General features: G+C 50.3%; 1 protein-coding gene across 1 annotated transcript in view; it reads left to right on the forward strand.

Moving 5' to 3' along the window:
- Positions 1-26,805, forward strand: part of plppr3a (phospholipid phosphatase related 3a) — a 271,797-nt gene that overhangs the window by 183,121 nt on the left and 61,871 nt on the right. The window contains exon 3 of the mRNA XM_072482829.1: positions 24,016-24,201. Coding sequence (XP_072338930.1) covers positions 24,016-24,201 — 186 coding nt within the window. The remainder of the gene's footprint in view (positions 1-24,015; positions 24,202-26,805) is intronic.

A 26,805-nucleotide genomic window follows, 5' to 3' on the forward strand; every position in this document is an offset into this window, starting at 1 on the left:
CCCCATATCCTTTGATCCCCTTCACCCAAAGTCCGATATCTAACTGCTCTTGAAGACATACAGGGTGGGATTCTCCGTTTGCCGACACCAAAATAGCGGAATGCGATTCGGCGGAGATTAGGTTCCATCGCCAAATTCATGTCTGGTGCCGATTTGACGCCAAATCGCGATTCTTCATCACCTCGACAGAGTACCGGAACGGTTTGCATACCATTCGTGGTAATCTCCGGGGCCTCCGCGATTCTCCTCCTCCGATGGGCCGAGTTCTTGACGGCGCGGTTCACTTGTGCTTTGAAAAATCGTGAAACCGGCGTGGAGGCTGATGAAGGGGAGAGTATAGGTAAGTCACAGAGAGGAGTGACTGCGGGCTGCCATCTTGCTGCACACCCACGGACCACCCACCGTAGCCCCTGGTTCTGCATAGTGACACCACCGTCTGGCTGCCCCCACCCCTCCAACCCACACCCCATCCTCTGCCACCCTCACCAACCCGGTCACCACCCACTGGCAGCCCACCCAGAGCAACACTCACAGTAGCCCCTGTGAATGGCCGCGCTGCATACCCCTAGCGAGGGCAAGGCCAGCCAACAGTACCCCTGGCATCTGGGGCAGGTGCCAGTGCCAGAGGCTCCCATGGTGCCAGCCACTGACGAGGCCAGGAGTGCGGAGATGGAGGGGGGAGACACTGGGGGGCAGAGTCTGCGGTGCCAACTGGGGCCACCATGTAGCCCATTGGACCTGGTTGGGCACGGGGGTACACACCATGCTAACATGTCAGCCTTTCACCCCTTTCAGAGGATGGATATTGGGATTCAACCAGCAAAAGTGGCCTTCCTGCTAGTTGCCACAGCCCTGGGGATGCCCAGCGTCTGTATGAGCGAGCAATGCTTGAGGAGGAGGAGGAAGCTGGAGCAGGGGAGCAGGCAGCAGCGGAGCGTGCTGCAGAGGGGCAGTTGGCAACCGTCCAGGATGGAGAGTGAGCCGCCCAACAGGCCAAGGAGGAGGAGGTGCCAAAGAGGCACCGCATGAGGCCTCGGGAGTATTGGCACCGCCTGTCATTCGTGGACCTGCCGGGTCGGGCATGTCATCGAAGACTCCAGCTGGGCAGAGAGAGAGAGACAGTGCGACATATCTGCCAGACGATGGCACACCTGGTACCGTGTGGGTATGGGGGAGGACACACGCTCCTGGTGGGCATCAAGGTGACAGTTGCTTTGAACGTTTGCACAACGGGGTCCCTCGAATCATTGAGTCTGGTATCTCACAGAGCTCGATGCACAGGTGCATTTCTGCCGTCACGGAGGCCCTAGATGCCCAGGCGGCTCAGATCCATTTCCACGTGGGACGAGCCCATCAGGCTGCCCAGGCCACTGGGGTCACCGCCATCGCCGGGATGCCCTGGGTCCAGGGGTGATCGACGGGATGCATGTCCCCCCACGAGCACCAGCAGATGACGGTACGCTCTGCACAATCCGAAAGGGGTTCCATTCGATGAACGTGCAGCTGATACGTGACCATCAGATGTGTATCATGCACATCTGCGACCGATACCCAGGCAGTGTGCACAATGCCTTCATTCTGGTACACGCGACGATGCCTGACATGTTCGAGAAGCGTCCCCGGCTGGGGGTTGGCTCTTCGGCGACAGAAGCTATCCACTGCGGTTGTGGCTGATGGCGCCTCTCCGGAGGCCACAGACCGACGCTGAGACACGCTACAATGAGGCCCATGCAGCGACCAGGAACGTGATCGTGGAGTGCTTCAGTCTTCTGAAGATGCGGTTCAGGTGCGTGGACCCCTCTGGAGAGGTCCTCCATCATGAAGCTGAGAGGGTCGTCCACCTCGTGACGGACTGCTGTGTCCACAACATCGCGTAGCAGAGGGACGATGGAGGAATGGCAGGCCTCGTCTGACGAGGAGGATGCAGAGGAGGGTGAGGGTGGGCAGGATTTGGGCCCAGGCTGGCACTGGAGGCCGCAAGACGTGTGCACCAGTGCCAATGCACACGGGATGCTCTGATCACCTCCAGGTTCACCAACTTGGTGGAGGGAGGTTACTGGCCAGAGGCATGGACACCGCATCCACCCCACACCCCTACCAGATGCACCAGGGATTGGAGGGAAGAAGTCCGAGGTGCTGCGGTGTTCTGGCACCTCCCCTGCGGGAGTCACCTGCAGGAATCCATCACCTCCTCCTCTCTCGGGGTGCCCGATGGCCCCCAGGCTACTCCATGGGACAGGGATGCAGGCGGAGCTATCCCCTGAGACTCCCCCGCCACCTGGTGCTGCCAGTCCTGGAGGCCCGCTCTGGCCTCGACCAGGGTCGGCACGCTCAGGGCCATGGAGCACAAGGACTGGACCATATCCGTCTGGGATTGCGCCACATCACTAATTCACTGTGACACCACCTTCTGGGTCTGCACCACGTCAGCCAGTGCCTGGGCAATGCCGCCGATAAGCCTCGGCCTGCTGTGACTGGGGCACACTCAGAAACGCGATGTCCAGGTGGCTCTGGCACATGGCTGCCTGTGAGACGGCAACACTGTCCTGGCCCTAGGCCAGCGCCTGCTCAGAATGCGCCAGGCTTTGGACATGCTAGTCCATAGCCACAACCATCGCCTCCAATGCCTCCACCATTGACGTCACCCGTGCAATGTTGGCCTGGGTGGCACGCATTATTGGCACCAACTCATGCTCCTGCACATGGTTGAATTCCTCCAACTGCACCTACGGGTCCTGGATGCTCACCAACAACCCAGCACGGTAGCCTTGTGGATAGCACAATTGCTTCACAGCTCCAGGGTCCCAGGTTCTATTCTGGCTTGGGTCACTGTCTGTGCGGAGGCTGCACATCCTCCCCGTGTGTGCGTGGGTTTCCTCCGGGTGCTCCGGTTTCCTCCCACAGTCTAAAGATGTGCGGGTTAGGTGGATTGGCCATGATAAATTGCCCTTAGTGTCCAAAATTGCCCTTGGTGTTGGGTGGGGTTACTGGGTTGTGGGGATAGGGTGGCGGTGTTGACCTTGGGTAGGGTGCTCTTTCCAAGAGCCGCTGCAGACTCGATGGGCCGAATGGCCTCCTTCCGCACTGTAAATTCTATGATAATCTATGAAACCCCTCATGTAGATGATGGCTCTGCATCTCCACTATGGATGGGACTGTGTGTTCCAGAAGCACGAGACCTGTCTGGATGGCAACTACTTCCTCAGGTCGGCCTGACCTCTGACCATCCGCCCCCTCGGGTGTTCCTACCTCCACCTGCTGTTCCAGATGAGCTGTGCGGTGAGCACCAGCTAGTGTCCCAGGACCCTCCTCACTAACGCGCCCAACCGAGATGAGTGACTCTGGGAGGTGGAGGGTGTTGGAGACAGCTGTGACGGAAAATCACTGTCATCCTCCGACTCGAGCTCCGGGGTCTCCTGAGTCTCGGGTGGAGGGCTGGTGTCCGAGCTACCCTCAGCATCACTGCTCGGCTCCTGTGGGGCCTCGCTGCGGCACTGGCTGGGGGCGGGGGACGCCAGATGGACCCGCCTCATTCCCAGCAGGCCATGCAAGGGACAAGACAAGACGCTTGAATAGACCGAGGGCTGGGGGGGGAGTGGAGGTGGGCGTATGGGTGGGGATAGGGGGTGGTGAGGGTGGGGGTGGTGAGGGTGGTGTTGGGGGGGGTGATGGGTGTGGGGGTTGACACAATTGTCATGGGAAGCTGCAACTAAGCGGGGTCCCACTTCCTCGCCTGCAGTCGAGCTCCACTTCGGTGACCTCCCGTCCCTCCGGGCCACCGACCACATCCAGGGCCCTCAGTTCTGCCATGGTGAGGGGGCTGCAGGTCCAGCGGTCCCCCTCCTGTCTTCTCCCGCTCCCAGCGGTTGTGCGCAGCCTTCTCATGGGGGTGGTGCTGAAACACAGAAGAGACAATGTTAGACAGTCCGACTCATGCAGCCCAGGCGGTGGGTAGCTGGTGATCTCAGTGGCCAGGGCATACGTCCATGGCGACTGGTATTGGTCCAGCATGTGGGGCAGGGTGGGGGTTCGGCTGTCTTCCGGGTTTGAGGGGGGGGGGGGGGAGTGGTAGGGTTATGGGCGTGTGGGACTAGGATTAGTGCCAGGGGCACTACGCTGCCTACTCACCCTCGCCGCCCTGAGGAGGTCGTGCAGTTTCTTCCGGCACTGCTGGCGGGTCCAGTCTACGTTGCCCACGGCGCTGACCACCTTTGCCACCTGTGCCCAGGCACGATGAACGGCGGCAGCTGGCAGCCTTCTTGCTGAGCCGGGTACAGGGTCACCCTCCTCTCCTCTCACTAGCTCGGCATCAGTGAAACGGGGTGCCGCTCTCCTTGCTGCCATCACGTTGGCCGGAATGGTGTGTGTGGAGTGCAGTGTGTATATGCGGCTTCAGCTTGTCGATTGTGGCACTGGTGCTAGCCCATTAACACTAGAAGAATCGTTCCAGGTACGGCACCAGTTTTACTGTCGCGAAAGTGCCCGAATTCTGCGTTAGTGCCAACACTATGGGTGCAAATCATCGGCCGCATTCAGAAAGAACAACAAATTGCAGCGAGAATTGGAATTGTGTTCCAACAGAGACTAGGAGCTAAGGATTGTTACTCAGAGTAGCAAATGATGGGAAGTGGCAGTCCAGTGGGCTCCGACAACACTGAGGCGGCAGCAAAGGGTCTCGTCCAATCCACAATCACTCATCCTTCATATCTTTAGTGTTCGGCTCTTTATACACAGAAACACTACCTCTGCTCCATTCTCCGAGACCTGCTTCAGCACCAGGATCTGTTCTGAAACTGAAGAACAGAAAACTATTCCGACTTGTTTTTCTCACCCAAATTCTCAATGTGTTTGAACAGAAAACACAGACTGAAATCCAACCACTTTGCAATTAGTTTTTGCTTTTACCCTTTGCTTCTTAGCTGTTCATTAACATGGTATCCCCAGGATACATGCATATTTCTTGGGATCAAATGGCGTCATAATCAGGAAACCATAAAAATCCAAAAAACAGTTATAACCACCTTTCCAAATATTCCACATCCTACTTTGCCCATTAAGGGACACCTAACACACAAAAATAAAATAAATGCTTTCCAAAGCACACAGGTTGTCACTGGATTCAGAATAGAAATCTGCTCAAAACCTTGTGGTCCAACAGGTAACTGAGATGTGGAGTAAATCCCCAGGAACTTTTGACATTTTAAATGGGTTTAAGGGAATGCAAAGTTATGCTTCTCAAGAGACAAGGGATTTGGTGAGATGTATGAAGGCATGTACGTTGGGGGCGGGTGGGGGGGGGGGGGGGGGGGTCATTTTTAACCTCATCAACTGGATGGTACAGAGACAGAACCAGTTTCCTGTCCATTGTGAAACCCACCTGTGTTTCATCGCTTTGATAACAAGCTGTTCCACTAGATGACTGCCAACATTATTAAGGTGAAAGTTTGCTCTTCGAAACTCATCTAAGACATAGGGACAAGTTTTTGGGGCCTATAATTCTCTTTGACTTCCAGATGGGATTTTCCCCGACTTGGACTAGGGTTTTTATTGGATTTTCTCATGGTGGATGGGAGTGGCCTAATGTGAAGCTGAAGTCATCGCTGCTACGCAGGGCAGGCTGAATGGACCAGTTGGCCCCATTCTACGGGTCCGTTAGCTCAGTTGGGCTGGATGGTTGGCTCATGATGCAGAAGGCGTCAAGAGCACGGGATCAATTCCTGTACTGGTTGAGGTTATTCATGAAGGCCTCATCTTCTCAACCTTGCCCTTCGCCTGAGGTGTGGTGACACTCAGGTAAATCGCCACCAGTCAACTCTCAAAGGGGAGAGCAGCCTATGGTCCTCTGCGACTGTGACGGTATTTCGCTCAAATATTTCACAGAATGTTCCCAAACTGTCTTATTTCTAATTGATACTCCACAGTGCACATTGCACAGATTCACCATATATTTTGGATAATCCTGATGCTTTGCACACTGCTTTCTAAGATGCTGTGTGTGAGGTCCTTTAAGTGATCTGGAGCCTGTTATATTGTGAATAATGACTTATCTAAAATATATATATTACTCTTGAATCCACCAGGATGATAAAAGGGGCTGGTTTAGCACACTGGGCTAAATCGCTGGCTTTTAAAGCAGACCAAGCAGGCCAACAGCACAGTTCAATTCCCATACCAGCCTCCCCAAACAGGTGCCGGAATGTGGCAACTGGGGGCCTTTCACAGTAACTTCATTGAACAGTAACTACTTGTGACAATAAGCGATTTTCATTTTCATTTCAAATGACCAATCGTCATCTTATTGAAAGATGAACTATTTAATGAGTAATAAAATAACAAACTGTGAGTCCTTTTACTCAATACTAAACTAACTACAAAGAAATAAAGTACAATACAGATAACTATATAACTATACGCTATTGTAACAAACTCGTTCTAACTTCTCTCGCTCTAGATATTCTATGTCTTGCTTGTTCACTGTTCTGGATCACACTCTCTAACTTAGAAAAGGCGGGAATCCAGTTCTTATAGTATCTGAATGTGAGACATCTAGTGCTGAAATTACTGTACTACATTTACATACATTTGATCATGTATATTGATATCTGAATATCACTACAGAGCCTGGCAAAGTTGACCTGACAGTAAGTGATTTATCTCTTGCACAGTTTGGTGATTTACCTCATCAACACAGCACATTAGGAGCAGAGTGATAGGTGAAAGAGGGTTGAATGTGATGAAAGAGTTGAAACTGTAGTAAACGACAGTCGATAACTGCGCAGTGACTAATACCAACTTTCACCTTGTGACACGACACAAGTCAATCCGCAAGACAATGTATGGAGCTGAGTAGGGTCAGGGGAGGGATTTTCTGAACAAGGGCTCCTGATTCAATGCTTTGTGTAGCAGGAGTGGATATCAGCAACTCACCTGTGGAGGTCAACACATCCATCAAAATGAATGGGGAACATCAAACAGAGGAAATTACAATATGTTCCCAAAATGCGTCCCCAGGGTGCAAGCTCTGCACCAATTTCATAAACACAAACTTAAAATCTCTCCCACCTCCCTTGTTTCCCATCCCTCAATCTCTTTTTTCTCACTGGAGGTGCTGAGCCACAATCCTGTCATGTGACACCCTCCCATCTCGGCATGCCCATTAAAACTGAGGCCACCTCAGGGTCAAAGAGGTAACTCTTCACTGGTAACTGACCTAGAGAATGAGGCCTTGGCTGTCAACTGGCTGGTAACATAAGTGTCAGCTAATGGCTGGGATTCTCAGAGGCGAGTCTGCCCCGCTGCTAGCGAGGGGCAGCACGGTAGCATTGTGGGGGCAGCACGGTAGCATTGTGGATAGCACAATTGCTTCACAGCTCCAGGGTCCCAGGTTCGATTCCGGCTTGGGGCACTGTCTGTGCGGAGTCTGCACATCCTCCCTGTGTTTGCGTGGGTTTCCTCCGGGTGCTCTGGTTTCCTCCCATTGTCCAAAGATGTGCAGGTTAGGTGGATTGGCCATGATAAATTGCCCTTAGTGTTCAAAATTGCCCTTAGTGTTGGGTGGGGTTACTGGGTTATGGGGATCGGGTGGAGGTGTTAACCTTGGGTAGGGTGCTCTTTCCAAGAGCTGGTGCAGTCTCGATGGGCCGAATGGCCTCCTTCTGCACTTTAAATTCTATGTTAATCTATGTGAGAGCGAAGAATTTGGCGCGCCTGGCAAGATTCTCTACTCCCGCCACTTGTCAATGGGATTTCCCATTGAAGCCCCCCCACCTCATAATCAGACACTACAAGCGCTGTATTTGTGATCATATAGCTGTGGCTCACAAACTGAGGTCCGCAAACCTCTCGAGTTCTGTCAGACCCTTTCAGAGGATCCACTAAATAACATCTCCAGCACCTGAGAGAGAGCTAAGAACACAAGGGGTAAAAGGAAAGGAATGAAAGAAGGCAAATGACCGATATTGTCTAAATTAATGGTAGTTCATGTTGGTCCCACACAGGTAGATGACAAGATATCCATTTCAGAAGGTCCTGAATTCTCACTCCTCTTCATGAGGTTGGGTAACATGGCTGCCGTGGGTTTCAATGATGAGTCTCATATTGACTTTCCACAGGAGGGGATGGGAGATGAGAGGCCAGCTGCTGCTGTGATAATCCGGTGTATTCAATCTAGACTCATACAGTCAGCGCGTGTCTTTATAGTGCTGCCTGACCTGCGCGTATCCCCACCTTTCCTGTTTATGTTGATCCCTTGTTGGTATTGTTCTTTTATTCATGGCAAAGCCGGTATGACTGATTTAAATCTTCCACCATGTCACATGTATTATGTAAATGTCTTAAATGGAATAATTGAGCTGGGTTTGCACAGATCCCTGGGAATGTCAACGTTCAGATGAGCAATCTATCTTCAAACTTGGAGACAAGGAAACCCACTTGTTTATGGGAAGATATTTTTTTAAATTAACATAACCTGGTAATATGGTGCGACTGCTGTTGTGAAACCAATGGCTGTTTGTATGGGATGTGATTTGTGAACTGATTGGTTATGTAGGTCATTAACTGGCCATCTCTGACCACGTTAAAGGCCGTTCAATTGGGATGTGCTTGAATGTTAGTAGAGGCACACTTATCCCTGGTATTTGGTCAACAACAGTGAACTGGTCCTCAAATGACTCTTCTAGGTGATTACCTGTTTGCTTAAAAACATTATTTAAACACTCTTACAACCAGGCGGCACGGCATAGTGATTAGTACTGCTGTCTCATAGCACCAGGGATCCAGTTTCAATCCTGACCTTGGGTCACTGTCTCGTTGAGTCTGCATGTTCTCCCCGTGCCTGTGTAGATTTCCTCCGGGTGTTCCAGTTGCCTCACACAGTCCAAAGATGTTCAGATTAGCTGGATGCGCCCTGTTAAATTGCCCCACAGTGTCCAAGGATGTGCAAGTGAGGTGTTGTGGGATAGGGCAGGGCAGTGGGCCTCGGTAGGTTGCTCTTTCAGGATGTCGGTGCAGACTTGATGGGCTGAATGGCTTCCTTCTGCACTGTAGAAATTCTATGGTTCTATGGTACATGCAGCACTTCCACATTGAGTATTATTCAGTATTAGATTGGGAGGGAAATAATTATTAATCCATTTGAAAAGAGGCTCTTCAACCAAAAAACTCGCAAACCACTGACCTACAGAATGCATCATAGAAACTCACCATTCCTGCTTCTATAACACCTCCCTCCATTGTGACATCTGCCATTGAGAAGAACAGGAGGACCATTCTAATGGGAGCTTATCTCCAACTTGCACACTATCCTGCTTTGAAATAAACAGCGCAACTATCCCAGTTCTGTGCATCCAAATATGGAACACATCCAACAACCAAACATTTTTGCACAGGATGTCTGTGACCCAAGCCAATTGGACCCGGCCTAGTCTAGTTGTTTGCCTCACCCTATGCCCAGCTGCTTTTGCTTCTGACCCAAACCCTATCGTGGCAACTAAGTTGCCCCTCGGGCAAATAACGATGTCTGATCCGAATGGAATCAGCCAGTCTTTGGAAGGATAGGTATGAGTGCCAAGTCAAGTCTGCCAGACGCTGCTTTACCCTGTTTCACAAACTATTTAGTGCCGCTGCAGGTTAAGTGGGTTGGCCATGCTAAATTGCCCCTTTATGTCCAAAACTGTGCAGAATAGGTGGGGTTATGGGATTATTTTGTTAGGATGTTATTTCAGAAGGTCAATTTGTACATGACCTGCGTGATAACATCTTGGTTGCTGCATGACCATGTACACATGCATCAAAACAAAATTATTGCCCATTTCTCCTGTGCTCACTGACCCACATTGGCTCAACTTCCAGCAATGACTCAATTTTAAAATTCTCATTGTTGTGTTCAAATCCCTCTATGATCCCACCTCGACCTAAGTCTGTGACCTCTTCCAGCCCCACAATGTTCCAAGAACGTTGCATTCCTTCAATTCTGGCCTTTTGTGTATCCCTGATTTACTTGTGCCTGCATTGGTCAGCAACCCAGGCCTGAAGCTCTGGAATCCCCTCCCAAATAATTTCCACCCATCTCTCAGTGCTGGGACCTTTGCTGTTTGTAGTATATATAAATGATTTGGAGGAAAATGTAACTGGTCTGATTAGTAAGTTTGCAGACGACACAAAGGTTGGTGGAATTGAGGATAGCGATGAGGACTGTCAGAGGATACAGCAGGATTTAGATTGTTTGGAGACTTGGGCGGAGAGATGGCAGATGGAGTTTAATCCGGACAAATGTGAGATAATGCATTTTGGAAGGTCTAATTCAGGTAGGGAATATACAGTGAATGGTAGAACCCTCAAGAGTATTGAAAGTCAAAGAGATCTAGGAGTACAGGTCCACAGGTCACTGAAAGGGGCAACACAGGTGGAGAAGGTAGTCAAGAAGGCATACGGCATGCTTGCCTTCATTGGCCGGGGCATTGAGTATAAGAATTGGCAAGTCATGTTGCAGCTGTATAGAACCTTAGTTAGGCCACACTTGGAGTATAGTGTTCAATTCTGGTCGCCACACTACCAGAAGGATGTGGAGGCTTTAGAGAGGGTGCAGAAGAGATTTACCAGAATGTTGCCTGGTATGGAGGGCATTAGCTGTGAGGAGCGGTTGAATAAACTCTGTTTGTTCTCACTGGAACGAAGGAGGTTGAGGGACGACTGATAGAGGTCTACAAAATTATGAGGGGCATAGACAGAGTGGATAGTCAGAGGCTTTTCCCCGGGGTAGAGGGGTCAATTACTAGGGGGCATAGGTTTAAGGTGAGAGGGGCAAGGTTTAGAGTAGATGTACGAGGCAAGTTTTTTACGCAGAGGGTAGTGGGTGCCTGGAACTCGCTACCGGAGGAGGTGGTGGAAGCAGGGACGATAGTGACATTTAAGGGGCATCTTGACAAATACATGAATAGGATGGGAATAGAGGGATACGGACCCAGGAAATGTAGAAGATTGTAGTTTAGTCAGGCAGCATGGTCAGCACGGGCTTGGAGGGCCGAAGGGCCTGTTCCTGTGCTGTACATTTCTTTGTTCTTTGTTCCTCCTTCAGGTCACTCTTTAAAACCAGACTGCTACTTATCTATTTTAATACTTCAATTTCTGACTCAGTGTCAAATTTTATCTGGAAGTGCTCCTTTGAAGAAAATTGATGTGTTTTACTACATTGAAGGTGCTATATAAATACAAGTTCTTATGGGTGAATGTGCTGCAATTATGAACATGCTGTTTGCAATGTTTCTGTGTCATTATTCACTAGTTACTGATCGTAAGAGCATTTTCCCCTCTCCTTACAATGTGTTGACCTTTTGAGTTTAGCGATGACATCCTGCCCAGTCTGAATCATACCCTGTCAATAAGCTGCATTTGCACACAACATGCAGCCTTGAATCTTGCTTTGTAAACAGAAGGATTTCAGCTGGGACACTGACCCCCACACAGTCGAGCAACTCTCTGACTGATGGTGATTGAGGAGAGCTGCACCAGGGAGCATTGACATGACTGACAGCTCCTTATCAGCAATAAAGCGATGGCATATCAGATCAGTGGGCAGGGATTGTGTTCCCTTGTTTGTGATGCTTGACTCCTGAGAAAATCAAACTTGGGACTTTCTCCTCATTCCACACACAATTCTTTCGAAGCAACTGAACTACTGTGTGTGTATTTGAGCATGCAGTAAGTGTTCTGGGGCGTCATTCTCCGACCCCCCGCCGGGTCGGAGAATGGCCGTTGGCCGCCGTGAATCCCGTCCCCGCCCCCGCCGAAGTCTCCGGTACCGGAGATTGGGCGGGGGCAGGAATCGGGCCGCGCCGGTTGGCGGGACCCCCCGCTGGATTCTCCAGCCCGGATGGGCCGAAGTCCCGCCCAGAAATTGCCTGTCCCGCCGGCGTAAATCAAAGCTGGTATTTACCGGCGGGACCAGGCGGCGTGGGCGGGCTCCGGGGTCCTGGGGGGGGCGCGGGGCGATCTGACCCCGGGGGGTGCCCCCACGGTGGCCTGGCCCGCGATCGGGGCCCACCGATCCGCGGGCGGGCCTGTGCCGTGGAGGCACTCTTTCCCTTCCACCTCCGCCACGGCCTCCACCATGGCGGAGGCGGAAGAGACTCTCCCCACTGCGCATGCGCGGGAAACTGTCGGCGGCCGCGGACGCTCCCACTCATGCGCTGCATTACCGCGCCAGCTGGTGGGGCACCAAACGCTATTTCCGCCAGCTGGCAGGGCAACAAACGCCATTTCCGCCAGCTGGCGGGGCGGAAATTCCTCCGGCATCGGCCCAGTCCCTCGATGTTGGGGCTCGGCCCCCAAAGATGCGGAGCATTCCGCACCTTTGGGCCGGCGCGATGCCCGTCTGATTGGCGCTGTCTTTGGCGCCAGTCGGCGGACATCATGCTGTTGGGGGAGAATTTCGCCCCTGATGTCTGCAAGTGTTTTTGTGCATTTGGGTTTTCTTGTCTGTGTGTTCTTGCCGTACATGTGTGGTCTTGTGCATTTTTGTGTTCTTGTGCATGTTCTTCTGTGTGAGTTCTTGCATGTGTGTGCATGTTCTGTGCATGTGTGTGTATCAGTGTGGTGTTGAGCTTTCATACGGCAACACCAACTTACATTTAGTGTAAGGAACAGGCCAAGACTGCTCATAGACAGGGACAATAAGACTGAATGCCAAACCATAAAATATGGTCAGAATTGGCTATGTTTCCTGCACATCGCAAAAAATTGCTTTATTGGTTGGAAGCATTTTGGGATATTCTGAGATTGTGAAGGGAACTATGCAATTGCCAATTTTTCTTCCCATCATAATACCCTGTGTTTGTATTGTTCTAAGAAAACGTTATTATTGTGGTATTTTTCTTTGTATTTTTACACCAGACAAAGAGCAGGGGTGAAATTAAAAAGGAAATCAGGAAACCAAAGAGAGACGATAGAAAAAAAACCTTGTCAAGCAGACCTAAGGAAAGCCCAAAGATATTTTGCAACCACATATAGAGCAAGGGAATAATGAAAAAAAATAATAGGGCCAATTAGAGTCTTGACAAGTGAAGATGAAAGATGCAGGAATGTTTGTGAATGAATAATTTGCATTTGTTTTCACAAAAATAGGGAAGAAGCAGATGTAGTTGAGGAGGAGAAGTGTGGAGGTTTGGAGGGGATACACATATTGAGGGAGGAAATATTAAGCTGCTTAGCAGAGCCAAATGAACTATATGCCAGGCTCTTAATGAAAGCAAGGGAAGAGATGATGGAGGCTTTGATTACCATTTTCCAATCCTTTTGGGCTATAGGCGTGGTGGTGGCAGAACTGGAGATCTGTTAACATTGTACTGTTGTTGAAAAAGGGAGGAAAAGATAGTCTGAATAATTATAGATCAGTCAACCTAACCTCAGTAGTGAGCAAAGTATTGGAAAGATCTCTGAGAGATTTTGATCAATTGTCATTTAGTGGACAACAGATTAATCATGGATGATGATATGCATGAATTTGAGGCTAGCTATCCTAGTCTGCTTCACACTCCTCCCAGTTTGTTTCACTCTCCTCCCAGTTTGTTTCACGCTCCTCCCAGTCTGCTTCACACTCCTCCCGGTCTGCTTCACAATCCTCCCAGTTTGTTTCACTCTACATTCCCGTACCAGCCTCCCCGAACAGGCTCCGGAATGTGGCGATTAGGGGCTTTACACAGTAACTTCATTTGAAGCCTACTTGTGACAATAGGCGGTTTTCATTTCATTTCATTTTTCATTTCATTTCATTCCCAGTTTGTTTTACGTTCCTCCCAGTTTGTTTTACGCTCCTCCCAGTCTGCTTCACGCTCCTCCCGGTCTGCTTCATGCTCCTCCCGGTTATGCTAGAACTGTATTAAATATTAGTGAGACCACAGTTGGAGTATTGTCGACAGTCTGGTCACTGCATTAATGGAATGATGTGATTGCACAGGAGAGTTTAGAGACAGTGATATGTTGCCAGGAATAGAGAAATGTAGTCACGAGAAAAGATTTAATAGACTGGGATGATTTTATTTGGAACAGAGGAGGGTGAGTGAGTATTAAATGGAGATGTATAAAATTAAAAGGAACTTGAATAGATTGGATAAGAAGGACCAATTTGCAGAGAGATCAATCTTCGGAGGGGGGGGAGTAAATTAGTCACGCAGACAGCGGTGGTGGGACTCAATACCTGAAAGTGAGATGAAGCAGGAAGCCTCACCACATTCAAAAAGTGTGCACTTGAGGTGATGTAACCCAGGACTATTGCATTAACATAGTCAAATTTTGATGACAAGTTTCATAGTCCTACTCCAGAGACGTGGGTTGGTAATCTAGGCTGAAGGTTTAGTGCCGTACAGCAGGAGTGCTGCAGTCAGAGGTGCTGCTTTTCAGCTGAAACTTTAAACCGAGGTCCTGTCTGCCCTCTCAGGTGAACATGAAAGACTCTGGTCTATTGGAAGAGCAGCAGGGGGAGGTATCCCTTGTAACTTGGCCAATATTCACCCCTCAGCCAACATGTAATAAAGCCATGCATGACCTTGTTATTTATCTCTTTGCTGTTTGTACGAGTTTGCAGGGGATGAATTGGCTGCTGCAGTTTCTATATCACAGAAATGACCACAATCCAAATGTGCCTCATTGCTGGGAGATCCCTGTGGTCATGAATGGCGCTATAGAAATGTGAGCCTTTTTCGTTGTTTTAAGAGCAGAAAGTCAGCAAATCTCGGCAGTCTTTCCAGCAGTAATAAAAGTCCTGAAAGAAATTTGTGCAGGAAATTGCTTTTTCTGTAACCGGTGAAGAAATGAAGATTGTGTTAGTTGGCAGGCAATAAATAGAAAAGATTACTTGGATGTCAGGGGAGAGAGAAAAAAAAATCTCCCAAATGTTTTCATTTAAAGGTGGGTAATGAAGTTACAAATGTTCAGTCCATTTCTCAGTGAAGCTGTGCTTAAAGTGCAAAACTGCTGACAGATTTTCCATTGACTTGTCAATTTTGCCATGAAACGCATTGAAGTGGGAGAGTATCACAGTGAAACATACCACTGGAGCAGCTGGAGATAGTCTGTGGCTGAATTGAAAATGGCTTCACGCTGCATTGTTAGTGTGAAGCTGGCTGTTGCGCCAGATCCATGTGTTGTACTTTTAGCTGAAAAGGACTATCTCAATGTGGATACAGACACCATAGTCTCAGATGACCATAGGCTACTTTTCACTTTGAGGGAGAGAGCTGACTGGTGGTGATTTAACCTGAGGATCACAAAACCTCAGGCGAGGGGCAAGGTTGAGAAGGCAGAGCCTTCATGAATAATAACCTCAGCCTGATCTGTTGACCTCGCTCTGCATCATAAACCAGCTGCCTAGCTAACTGAGCTAAACCAGCCCCAGTACTGGGTACTCGTATAAAAACAGCCCCTTCATTAGCTCGTGATTAAGCCCCTGTAGTTAATTACACATACACACACCCATACCCATATAAATAAAAGCAAATTACTGCAGATGCTGGAATCTGAAACTGGCACCGGTTTTTCGGCGGGGGAGGGGGAACCGCGCCACGCCGGTCGGGCCGTTGGCAGCGGCTCCCCCGGCGATTCTTCGGCCCGCGATGGGCCGAGTGGCCGCCCGTTTGCAGTGAGTCCCGCTGGAGTAAAATACACCAGGTCCGTACCGGTGGGACCTGGCTCTGCGGGCGGCCTGCAGCGTCCTCGGGGGCGCGTGGGGGGGATCTGGCCCGGAGGGGGGCCCCCACGGTGGCCTGGCCCCCGATCAGGGTCCATCGATCCGCGGGCGCGCCTGTGCCGTGGGGGCACTCTCTCCCTCCGCGCTGGCCAGTGTAACGGTCCGACATGGCTGGTGTGGAGAAGAACCCCCCCTGCGCATGCGCTGGGATGACGCCAGCACACGCTGGCGCTCCCATGCATGCGGCAACTCGTGCCGACCGGCGGAGACCCTTCGGCGCCGGTTGCCGCGGCGCCAAGCTCTTCGGCGCCGGCCTAGCCCCTGAAGGTGCCGGTACGGCCCGCCCCGCCGGGTAGGGGAGAATCCCGCCCCTGGTCTATTGCATTCGCTGCTCCCAATGTGGTCTCCTCTATATCGGAGAGACCAGATGCAGACTGGGTGATCGCTTTGCTGAGCACCTTCGGTGTATGCGCATTCAGGACCCTGACCTTCCCGTTGCTTGCCATTTTAACACAAGACTCTGCTCCCATGCCCACATGTCTGTCCTTGGCCTGCTGCGATGTTTCAGTGAAGCTCAATGCAAACTGGAGGAACAACATCTCATCTTCCGGTTAGGCACGCTACAGCCTTCCGGTCTCAACATCGAATTCAACAACTTCAGATGATCAGCTCTACCCCACCTCGACCCATTTGTTTTCATCCCATTTCATTTTAACTGTCTTTTATCATTTCTTTCTTTCTTGTCTTTCTTTATATAAAAAAAAAATACCCCCCCCGCCATCTTATCCATCTTTCCTGACCCTTTCTCCCTTTTGCTTCCCCCTTCCCCTCCCCCCACATCTACATCTGTCACAGTTTTCCCTGGGGACTTTCACTGGGGACTGCCATTAGCACTCTTGCCCCATGTTTCTGTGGCTATTAGAACCCTGTTTCCCTGGGTTTCTGTGGCTATGACCCATCTTTCTTCTCACTCCACAGTATAAATATTTCCCCCTTTCTCTGTCTTAAAGCTTTGACAAAGGTTCATCTGGACTCGAAACGTTAGCTCTTTTCTCTCCCTACTGATGCTGCCAGATGCTGAAATCCTCTTTGGTCCCATACCTACATGTGTGTGTGTGGGCATATTATATGTACATAGTATAATATATATATTATGGCGTGATTCTCCGCCTCGTTGCACTCTCACTCCAGCAAAATGAGGCCGGTGAATTGCGGGAGAGGCCAAAATTTGAATCGCGCCAGGTGCCAGTTTGCGATGCAACTGGCCCTCTCCCATAGGAGAAATCGCGATCTCACCGTAGCGTGACGCACAACCAATTATCACCACTTAAGCCCTATTTCCATACAATTAACGGGAGTGACCCCATATCCAACGGCCTTCCATGATTCATCGGCTCCCCCAGAATGTGGTCACGTTAGCTCCGATTAGTACTCCTTTTGAAAAACGTGAACCTAGCAGAAGGGCTTCTGTGGAGAGCCGAGGAGTAGCCATCTTTGTCCCGAGGGCACAGGGTTGGCCAGCCCAGTGCTTGGTCGTGGGATTGTGGGCGACCCTCTTTTGGAGGGGGCATGAGGGACCCACGGCTTGGGGGGGGGGCCTTCATAGGGCTGGGTCGCCATGAGCGTGAGGCTCTGGATCGGCAGCCGGGGGCAACCCCTGGATCATGTGTACCCGTTCTCCGGGCAACCCTTGTCCCTGCCAGCCTGCCCCACCGACCACTCATAACCCCCACCGACTGCCGAGTGGCTGAGGCTAATGCTATTAGGAAATTGGCAATCGTGGTTCAGTGAGCACTTTACACAACCCAAGTGGATTCCCGTGGGTGGGCAGGCCATGGAGCTTGTGGGAGTAATTGCCTAGCATTCCAATCAGACCGTGATGCCTGGACACTGTGACCGAACACTGCGGGAGGCAACAGTACACAAGCATCAGTTAACATTCGAACATCCAGAGCATCCTACACAGCTCCGTGGAGATGTCCATGGCCAGAGGGTGGATGAGTGCCACGAGGAGTGGACTAGCACCCGATCCAGGTGACGTTATGTGCAGGTGTCTGGGGTACAGGGTCTGGGGTCTTGTGAGGGGGAGCCCACTGCGGCCAGGTGTGCGTGAGCAAGAGGTTCCGGGTGGGAGGGGGGGGTTCAATGGAGGGACTCGGGGTGGGAGCTGCTGCTGTTCGTCAGTCCCACACCTTCTCCCAATACCTTGCAGATATTGAACGCTATAGCATGGATTTTGGACTCAGAACTTGCCCTCGTGCTGCCTCTGCTAGGACAGGCGGCTAGACCGCGGCAGCAGCGTCTGCAGATGCTCGAGGCGGCGTCCATGTGCCAGACCTCGCCCCACGCCCTGAGGACCTGGCCGCCCATCAGGCCAGGGAGGGATCCAGAAGGGGAGTCTCGCGGAAACCTAGGGTCTATAAGTGTCGCTGGTCATTTGAACAGATGATGGACAGTGCGTGTAACTAGGAGACGGTGGGGCACCTGTGCCATGTCCTTGTGGACCCCTCGGGATTATTCCAGGCTCAAGCACGACCTGTGTGGTATTTCACAGGCCACAGCCCACAGTTGCATCCGACAGGCTGGAAAACATTTTTTTTCTTTAAAAAAAAAATAAATTTAGAGGACCCAATTCTTTCCTTCCCAATTGAGGGGCAATTTAGCGTGGCCAATCCACTTAGCCTGCACATCTTTGGGTTGTGGGGGTGAAACGCACGCAAACTTGGGGAGAATGTGCAAAATCCACACAGACAGTGACCCAGGGCCAGGATCGAACTGGGTCCTCAGCACCGTAGGCAGCAGTGCTGACGACTGCGCCACCGTGCTGCCCCGCCCAGCTGGAAAAGTACATCACTTTGACATGGACCAAGCCCAGCAAGATGCCCGGGCAGCAGATTTATCCACCATTGCCGGGATGCCCCATGTCTAAGGTGTCATAGATGGCATGTACGTGGCCCTGTGCGCACGGGACCACCTGGATGTGCCCTGTGTTAATAGAAAGGGGTTCAACTCCCTCAACATACAGCTCATGTGTGACCAGGGAGTGTCCACGTCAGCTCCATCCTGGAGCAGACGGTCATCCCAGGCCTCTTCAAGGACAACCCCAGGATGGGCACTGGCTCTTGGGGTTAAGGGGAACCAGCTGAGGATCTCACTAATGACGCCAGTAAGGAGGCTGGAGACTGAGCGGAGACCCGTTACAACGAGGTCCATGTGGTCACCCGGGCTGTCATTGAACGGTGCATCCGACTCTTCAAGATGCCGTTCCAATGCCTCGACCGCTCTGGTGGTGCCCTGCAGTACACTCCACAGAGAGTTGCCTGCTGGTCTGCTCTTCCCTCCACAACCTCGCACAGCAGCCGGGTGACAAGCTGGAGGTTGCGATTAGGAACATGTGGCCACCTCCAAGGAGGAGAACGAGGATGATGAGGTGGCACTGGACCAGTTGCGGCTGGAGGACAAGCCCAGTGAGGAACCAGAGGGCCAGCCGGAGGCTGCAGGATAGGCGGCGATGGCAAGGGTCTGGCAAGCCCGGAAGGCCATGGAGGCCCTCATACTCGCCCGATTCACTTAGGCCGTGGCCTGGTCCGTCATCCCTTCCATACCCACCCCCACCCCGAGTCCCACCCTCCCAGTTTCTGTGTTCCATCACTCCAGGGTGCTGGGACTGTGTCGACACTATCTGTCGAGGGCAGGGGAGAGGTGATAACCTGCAGGGAGCTGAGCGCCTGTGCTCCTCAATTTATGCCATCGTCTGACCCCTGCCTGTTTGCTGATTGCTCTTCCACACCCATCATCTGCTGGGGTGGGCCGGCGCCATCGGCTGGAGGACCTGCGGATGAATAGACATGTGGTCAGTGGGAGGGATGGGTCAGTCAGTAAGGCAGTAACAACTCACGTTTGACAGGTCCCCGGATGGAGCCTGATGGTTCCTCACCTCTGCAGCTTCCGCCAGCCTCCCATTGGTGACCGCCCTGTCCTTGGCCACACCGGTCACTTCCAAGGGCACGTTCCTCAAAGGTGGTGAGGATCAATGGGCGGTGATGCGCAATCAATTGCACAAAGACGCAGATTGGGTACAACTGTGGCTTTATTGCAGTCAGATGCGTGGCCTCCTGCTGCAGCTGGCGAAATGGCAGGGCAATGGAGGTCACACATATTTATACAGTTCTTAGTGGGCGGAGCCAGCCGGCAGGGGCTACCGGCGAACCTGTAGTGCGGGTCCTACCTTACATCCCATAATGGTTCACCACAGGCGGGATTCTCCAACCCCCCGCCAGGTCGGGGAATCGCTGGGGGGGGCGGCGTGAAACCCGCCCCGCCGCTCCGACATGGGCTGCCGAATTCTCCAGTGCCGATTTCCAAGCAGGGGCGGGGATTGCGCCGTGCCGGTCAGGGTCAGTTTGGCAGTGGCAAGTGCAGCTCAAGTGCTGCTCGACCTTGTTAGCGGGGGGCTGCCGAATCAGCTGGCAAGCCTTCATTTGCGGCAAGAAGCCCATGCGGCCTCGTTAAGTGAACCAATTAATGTTGAATAGCATTGCCGGTCTCGCTAGACTGAGCACCAGGAAGCTCGCGGCAATTCCCGCTCGCTACCACACTTTGAAAACTTTCAGAAGAATCGCGACCCATTGTCATTTTCAGCTTCTCAGTGTTCAATGCAACATTTTACTAACAGGATATGCCAAATTGCTGCAGAACCAGCAGCATCGTCCAATTAATTGCGCTCTTTCCATTTTAGAAGATATTTACCCAGGGACAGATTACCAGAAAATGACAGGGAGATTAAAAAACCCGCTTCCTGAATGACATAAATGAGCAAAAGAACGATTGGTCCTGTGTTTGGTGGAGAGTCACGCGGTATACGTGACCTGAGATTTCCCAGTAATTGCGCAGTGAGGAACTGAGACACACAGATCACAAAATGTTTTGATCTTCAGCCTGGCCTGGGCTGGGAACAGGTTGTCATACTCCTCAAGATGAAATGGATATAAGCAGATGCCCTGTCCATCCACACAGCTCGCCAACAACTTTGAAAAACATCCGGCTGATGGGCACCCTGTGAAAATAACCTGAAGTCTCCTCCTCAAGGTGCACACTTGTTTCAGCAAGCATGCAGACCTGGGAGGGTCCCTGTGGTAAGAGGGTTAATGAAACATCTAGATTATACATTAGAGGGAGTTAGAGTTACAAGTATATAAGACATTGCAGCTAAGCCTTGTGGGAAGAAAAGTGAAGATGAAAGCTGGAGCCTTGAGTGCAGACTGAAGGAAAGATAGTGTGAGTGAGAGCAGATCATAGTTTATAATAGTGTCGAGATTAGTTGTAGATGAGTGTAGATTATATGTTAATTATCAACTGTATATTATTTAGGAGTACATGTCGAATCCAAATTAGAAGTGTTTATAAATTTACAGCTTTGTTCAAGTTAAAGCTATTTTGTGGTCTTGTGAACACTACGCCGACCATCCTGAATTTAGCAACACGAAGAACACCACAGTCCCTACATGAATCTTACTGAAAACCTCATCCATGCCTCTGAATCTTCCAGACTTAATTGTTTAATACTGTCTTGATCAGCTTCTCATCACCCCCGTGTCTGTTGATCTACCCTGCTCAAGCAATGTCTCAATTTAAAATTCTAATCAGCGTTTTCAAATCCCGCCATGACCATATCACCCTCTATCTCTCTCGTCTCCTCCAGCCTCACAACCCTCCATGATATATGCACTCTGCTAATTCAGGCATTTTGAGCACCCCTGATGTTAATCACTCCACGATTAGTGATGGTGCCTTCATCAGCCTAAGTCATTAGCCAAGGAGTTCCACCCCAAAATCCCTTTGCCTCGCTACCTCTGGTCTTCCTTTCAGACGATTCTTAAAACATAGACCAAGAAGTTGGACAACTGCCCCAATATCTCCTCTGGCTCCGGTTGAATCTGTTTCTGATTACACTCCCGTGAATTTTCATGATAAAGACAATGGCTCGGATTTTCCTGACAAAGCAAACCCTCCTCCTGTCTGCAGTGCCAGCCCATCCTATTTTCATGGTGGGATGGTGGGTTGGGCTGGAGTCAGGGCCTTCATCTCCTTAAGAAGGGCAGAGGTGGGGAAGAAGTATGAGCAAATTCTGAGGTGGGCAGGTTCGGACATCCAGTTAATTTGCTGAAACATCGGCACGGTTAACTAGATAAGGGATAAGCACCTTAGTGCTAACCCCACCCCCCCATGCCTACTTGCTAAGTATTCACTAAGGACAGAACATGAGTACTATAATAACATTGGAAAGTCTTTAAATTTCTCATTAAACTGTCACAATAAATAAACAGCAATTCAAAAACATTTTTTTTTAAAACCGTAGTCCTCTTAAGATGTCATAAAACTGTCAATAAAAACAAAGCTCACAGTCTGCTTCAAAGCTCTATCAACAGTATCTGCTGAGCTGAAACCATTATGTTGGTTTAAGGTCACCCAAGCATTCGTAATGAGATTCACTTGCACAACTGAGTCAAAAAAAACTCTAGAACCGAATACATTAAAATGGAACAGATGACTGAGTTTCAGTCAAAGAAGCCAGCCAATGGGCGACAAGATGGCACAGTGGTTAGCACTGCTGCCTCACAGCGCCAGGGACCCAGGTTCAATTCTGGCCTCGGGTGACTGGCTGTGTGGAGTTTGCATGTTCTCCCCGTGTCTGCACGGCCTTCCTCTAGGTGCTCCGGTTTCCTCCCACAGTGCAGAGCTGTGCCGATTAGGTGGATTGGCCATGCTAAACTGCCCTTAGGGCCCAAAAAGGTTAGGTGGGGCTACTAGGTTATGGGGACAGGGTGGAGGTGTGGATTTAAGTCGGGTGCTCCTTCAAAGGGCAGACTTGATGGGCCGAATGGCCTCATTCTGCACTGTAAATTCTATGATCTGTTCAATTATTTCACAGATTCAACAAATGACTGGGCTTTCAATCAATGTAAAGATCAAAGCAGAGGTTTCAACTAACATATTATAACCTGAATCTTAATATTGTTGAATGCATCTGAAGATTTTTCCATTTTCACAATGTTGATCGACATAATGGTCACTTTTTTTTAAAGATTGTCCATCAGCAATCACTCTATTTAAAACATACTCAACTCATTATACAGCATCCCATTGTGACATGTGAAGGTGTTTGTCAATAATTCACAACTCCTCAGAGTGACACAAACCATGTTGCCGACCAAAGTGTGATCATCTCCATGGGAATAGCAACTGATCTAAAATTCCCAAAGCAAGGGTGAGATTGTTGTGTATAGCCTCCCGACCAACACCATTATATCACACCCTTAAAAATCCCACTTAACAGGAATGGGGGTGGGAATTCCAGAGACGGGCCCCACCTGCCATTTTAAATCCTGACCCATGCCTTTCTGCATGGACAGAGGCATCAAAATCTGGCCCTATAAGCCACTCCATTGTTGGTGAGGACTAATCATCCAAAACATTTTTTTTTCAATTAATGGGCAATTTAACATAGCCAATCCATCTACTCTGCGCATCTTTGGGTTGTGGGGCTGAGACCCACACAGACACAGGGAGAACGTGCAAACTCCACATGGTCAGTGACCCGGGGCTGGGGTCAAACCCGGGTCCTCGGCACCGTGAGGCAGCAGTGCTGACCACTGCACCACCGTGCCACCACTAATCGCCGAGGATGCAAGGTATACCGGGCACATCTTTGCATTTAGAACCAATTATTTATGAAGACCATTCACATTTGCTGGGAGAATTTTAAGCACTTCTTGCAATAGCGGCCATGCGATCTTTACATCCACCTGAACAGGAAGATGAGACCTTGGTGCAGCTGAAAGAACAATCGTACCTTCAACAGAGCAGTCCTCCCTCAAGACCATGCTGACATCAATGGTGGGGCTTGCATGGGTCTTATTCTGAGAGAAGTATATTCAAATGTAATAAGCTGCTTTTTGACCCATTGTTTCAATAGAATCCAAAGAATCCTGACAGTGCAGAACGAGACCATTCAGCCCATCGGGTCTGCACCAACCCTCCAAAAGAGCACTTTACCTATGCCCAATCTCTCGTCTTATCCCTGTAACCCTGCACACGCATTTATCATGGCCAATACAACTAAACTGCACATCTTTGGACTGTGGGAGGAAACTGGAGAACCAGGAGGAAACCCATGCAGACACGGGGTGAATGTACAGACTCCACACAAACAGTCACCCAAGGCCTGAATCGAGCCTGGGCCCCCGGCCCTGTGAAGGAGCAGTGCTAATCACTGGTGGTGATCAAATTTAAGTTAGTGTTGTGCTGAGCTATAACATTTATTATTCATATTGCAGCTTCCTATCGTGGCTTCATCAATCGTTACACTTTACTTCCTGGAGCTGACGGATCTGTTCAGACCAGCCAAAGTGGGTTTTCAGTGCTATGATCGTGCACTGAGCATGCCCTATGTGGAATCCAGTGAAGAACTCATCCCTTTGCTGATGCTCCTCAGCTTAGCATTTGCTGGACCAGCAGCCTCTGTAAGTAACTTAAATTTCATTCAGTGAATACTGCTTGATAATGACACAGCAACAGCAAGAGGCCATTCAGCCCCTAGAGTGTCTCCAGCACACAAGTAGACAATTATTGAGCTGTCCCTCAGCCCCAATTGCTCACCTTGATTTCTTATGTCTTAACTCATTACAAATATTTCAATCTCAGTTTTGAACATTTCAGTTGACCTCGACCTCAGATCTTTGTGGGAGAGAGTTCGAGGTCTCCCCTGCCGTTTTTTAGAAGTCTTTCCTGACAAGGTTTCTGAATGACCTCCTTCTAATTTTAAGGTTTGGCCCCCTTGTTCGCCACTCATTGAGCAGTGGGAATAGCTTCTCTTTATCAAGGGAATAAAATAATTTAATCACCTTAAGTACTGCAACTGGATGTAACATGGAACACTGGCTGACTTCACTATATCATCTCTATCGCACTCTGGGAAAGAGGGTTCCCCCAGTCAAGTGCCCTGAAGGCGACAGTAAATTTGCCCTCTTGCACTGTAACCTCCCCAGTCCAGAAATCCACTGTTCTGAAACACCAATTGTCCAGACATGTTTTGAACAGACCTAAGCACCTCATGGCCCCATCTCAACACAATAGTTTGGGAGCAGAAACGTGGAAGAAACAATTTTTATTGCTACTGTCTCATGTTTTATCACTGTTTTATGCTCCAGGTAAATACTTAGGATGTTTTGTGGTTCACATATTTGTGATGATGCATTCGAACACCATTCTATAATCCAGAAAATTTTGAAATTCAGAAACGATGCATTCTAGACTGGGGAGGTTACAGCGTATAATCTTCGGATTAGTTGATAGAACCTTTTTTCCTCTCAGCACTCTCAGTAGTATTTTCATTGAGGGCATGTGAGCAACATTCTGGGGTGAAGATGGTTGCTCAAGCCTCAAAAACAAAGTGGTAACCCACGTATTGGGGTGTTGTGAGGTCTCCCAGTTATTGGGTTAAAGTTTGACAAGTCCTCTCCCCAAATCCCCCTGTACTGAGGCAGAGATGGGGCAGAAATGGCAGAAGCAGCTGTTTCTCTGGTTTGCCACACAAACGTTCTCTGAAATGACAGAGGGATTGGGAGAACTCCCCACATATAATTGATGAAGAAACATTTAAATCAGAATCCCGTACGATCTGCAGATGTCTCAAACTGCCATGCAGATCTTGACGTTCTGGGTGAAGACTGATCCCCCAGCACAGTCAGGCCTTCCCAAATCTTTAGGCTCATGAACTTCAAATTGTGGCAAACCATTCTCTGAGTCATCTGCCCGAATTCTGTCCTAACTTTTGGTTGGTGCGGTTCCACCTCTCTCCCCTTCCTGGTGTGGGGCACTTGTCATGATAAAGATACAATATAGAACATAGAACATACAATGCAGAAGGAGGCCATTCGGCCCATCGAGTCTGTACCGACCCACTTAAGCCCTCACTTCCACCCTATCCCCGTAACCCATTAACCCCTCCCAACCTTTATGGACACTAAGGGCAATTTAGCATGGCCAATCCACCTAACCTGCACGTCTTTGGACTGTGGGAGGAAACCGGAGCACCCGGAGGAAACCCACGCAGACACGGGGAGAACGTGCAGACTCCGCACAGTGACCCAGCGGGGAATCGAACCTTGGACCCTGGCGCTGTGAAGCCACAGTGCTAGCCACTTGCGCTACCGTGCTGCCCACATATAGATCCAAGTGTTTTGTTCAGAAGGCCTAGAACTTTGTGTAGGTCATGTTGATTTTGCTCGCCAGCTGCAGAATTGGCAAGAGCTTTAACCACCCCCTTTGGAGAAGGCTCACCCAAATAATTGCCCCTTAAGTGGCCAGAGGTGGGGCTTCCATAGGACCAAGGACCCTGGGGCGGAAATCTTAGCCTGTATGAGTTGCCGGCCAACCAGAGGCCAACACCTGTACATTGCCAACCGTGTCATTGGGAGAGTTGTGGTAGCTGCTGGTAATGCATCTGCCCAAGGCCGAGGACTGCCAAGGGACCCAGGCTATAGGTGAGTGATGGTGGGAATGGGGCCGTGGGAATCAGAGGCAAGGAACGGCCTGCTTCTTAGTGGATACTTCCTCCCCTTCCTGATGCCGGGTCCTTTGATCAAGCACCGAATGCCTTTGAACAAGAGGCTGCCCCCTGGGAGTCTGTACTCAGACATGCCAAGGTTTATTTTACAGGCTTCCTAGGTGGAAACTTCCCTGCCTGCTACTGGTTGAATGCCATTGTAGCAGAATCAGGCCACCAAATGGGCATTTCCCATGAGCCTCCCTGTCCCAGACTTATTCAGGGCAGAATAGGGAAGGTGGCAGGGCTCCTACCCCTCACCCTCCCACCCAAGGAAATATCTCAGAGAGGTGAGAATTTTCGGAGGGTGAGGGATGGAGTGGACATTGTCACGGGTGAAAGATGGTGCAGACATTGTCGAGGGTGAGGGAGGGAGTGAACATTTTCGAAAGTGGGGGAGTGGTGAGAATTATCAGGGATGAGGGAGGGGTTGGTCATTGTTGAGGATGAGGGAGGGGCTGAATATTTTTGGGGGTGCTGGGGTGAACGTTGTCAGGGATGTGCGAGGCATGTGAGAATT

Source organism: Scyliorhinus torazame, chromosome 18 (genome assembly GCF_047496885.1).
Source record: "Scyliorhinus torazame isolate Kashiwa2021f chromosome 18, sScyTor2.1, whole genome shotgun sequence".
Taxonomy (NCBI): Eukaryota; Metazoa; Chordata; class Chondrichthyes; order Carcharhiniformes; family Scyliorhinidae; genus Scyliorhinus; species Scyliorhinus torazame.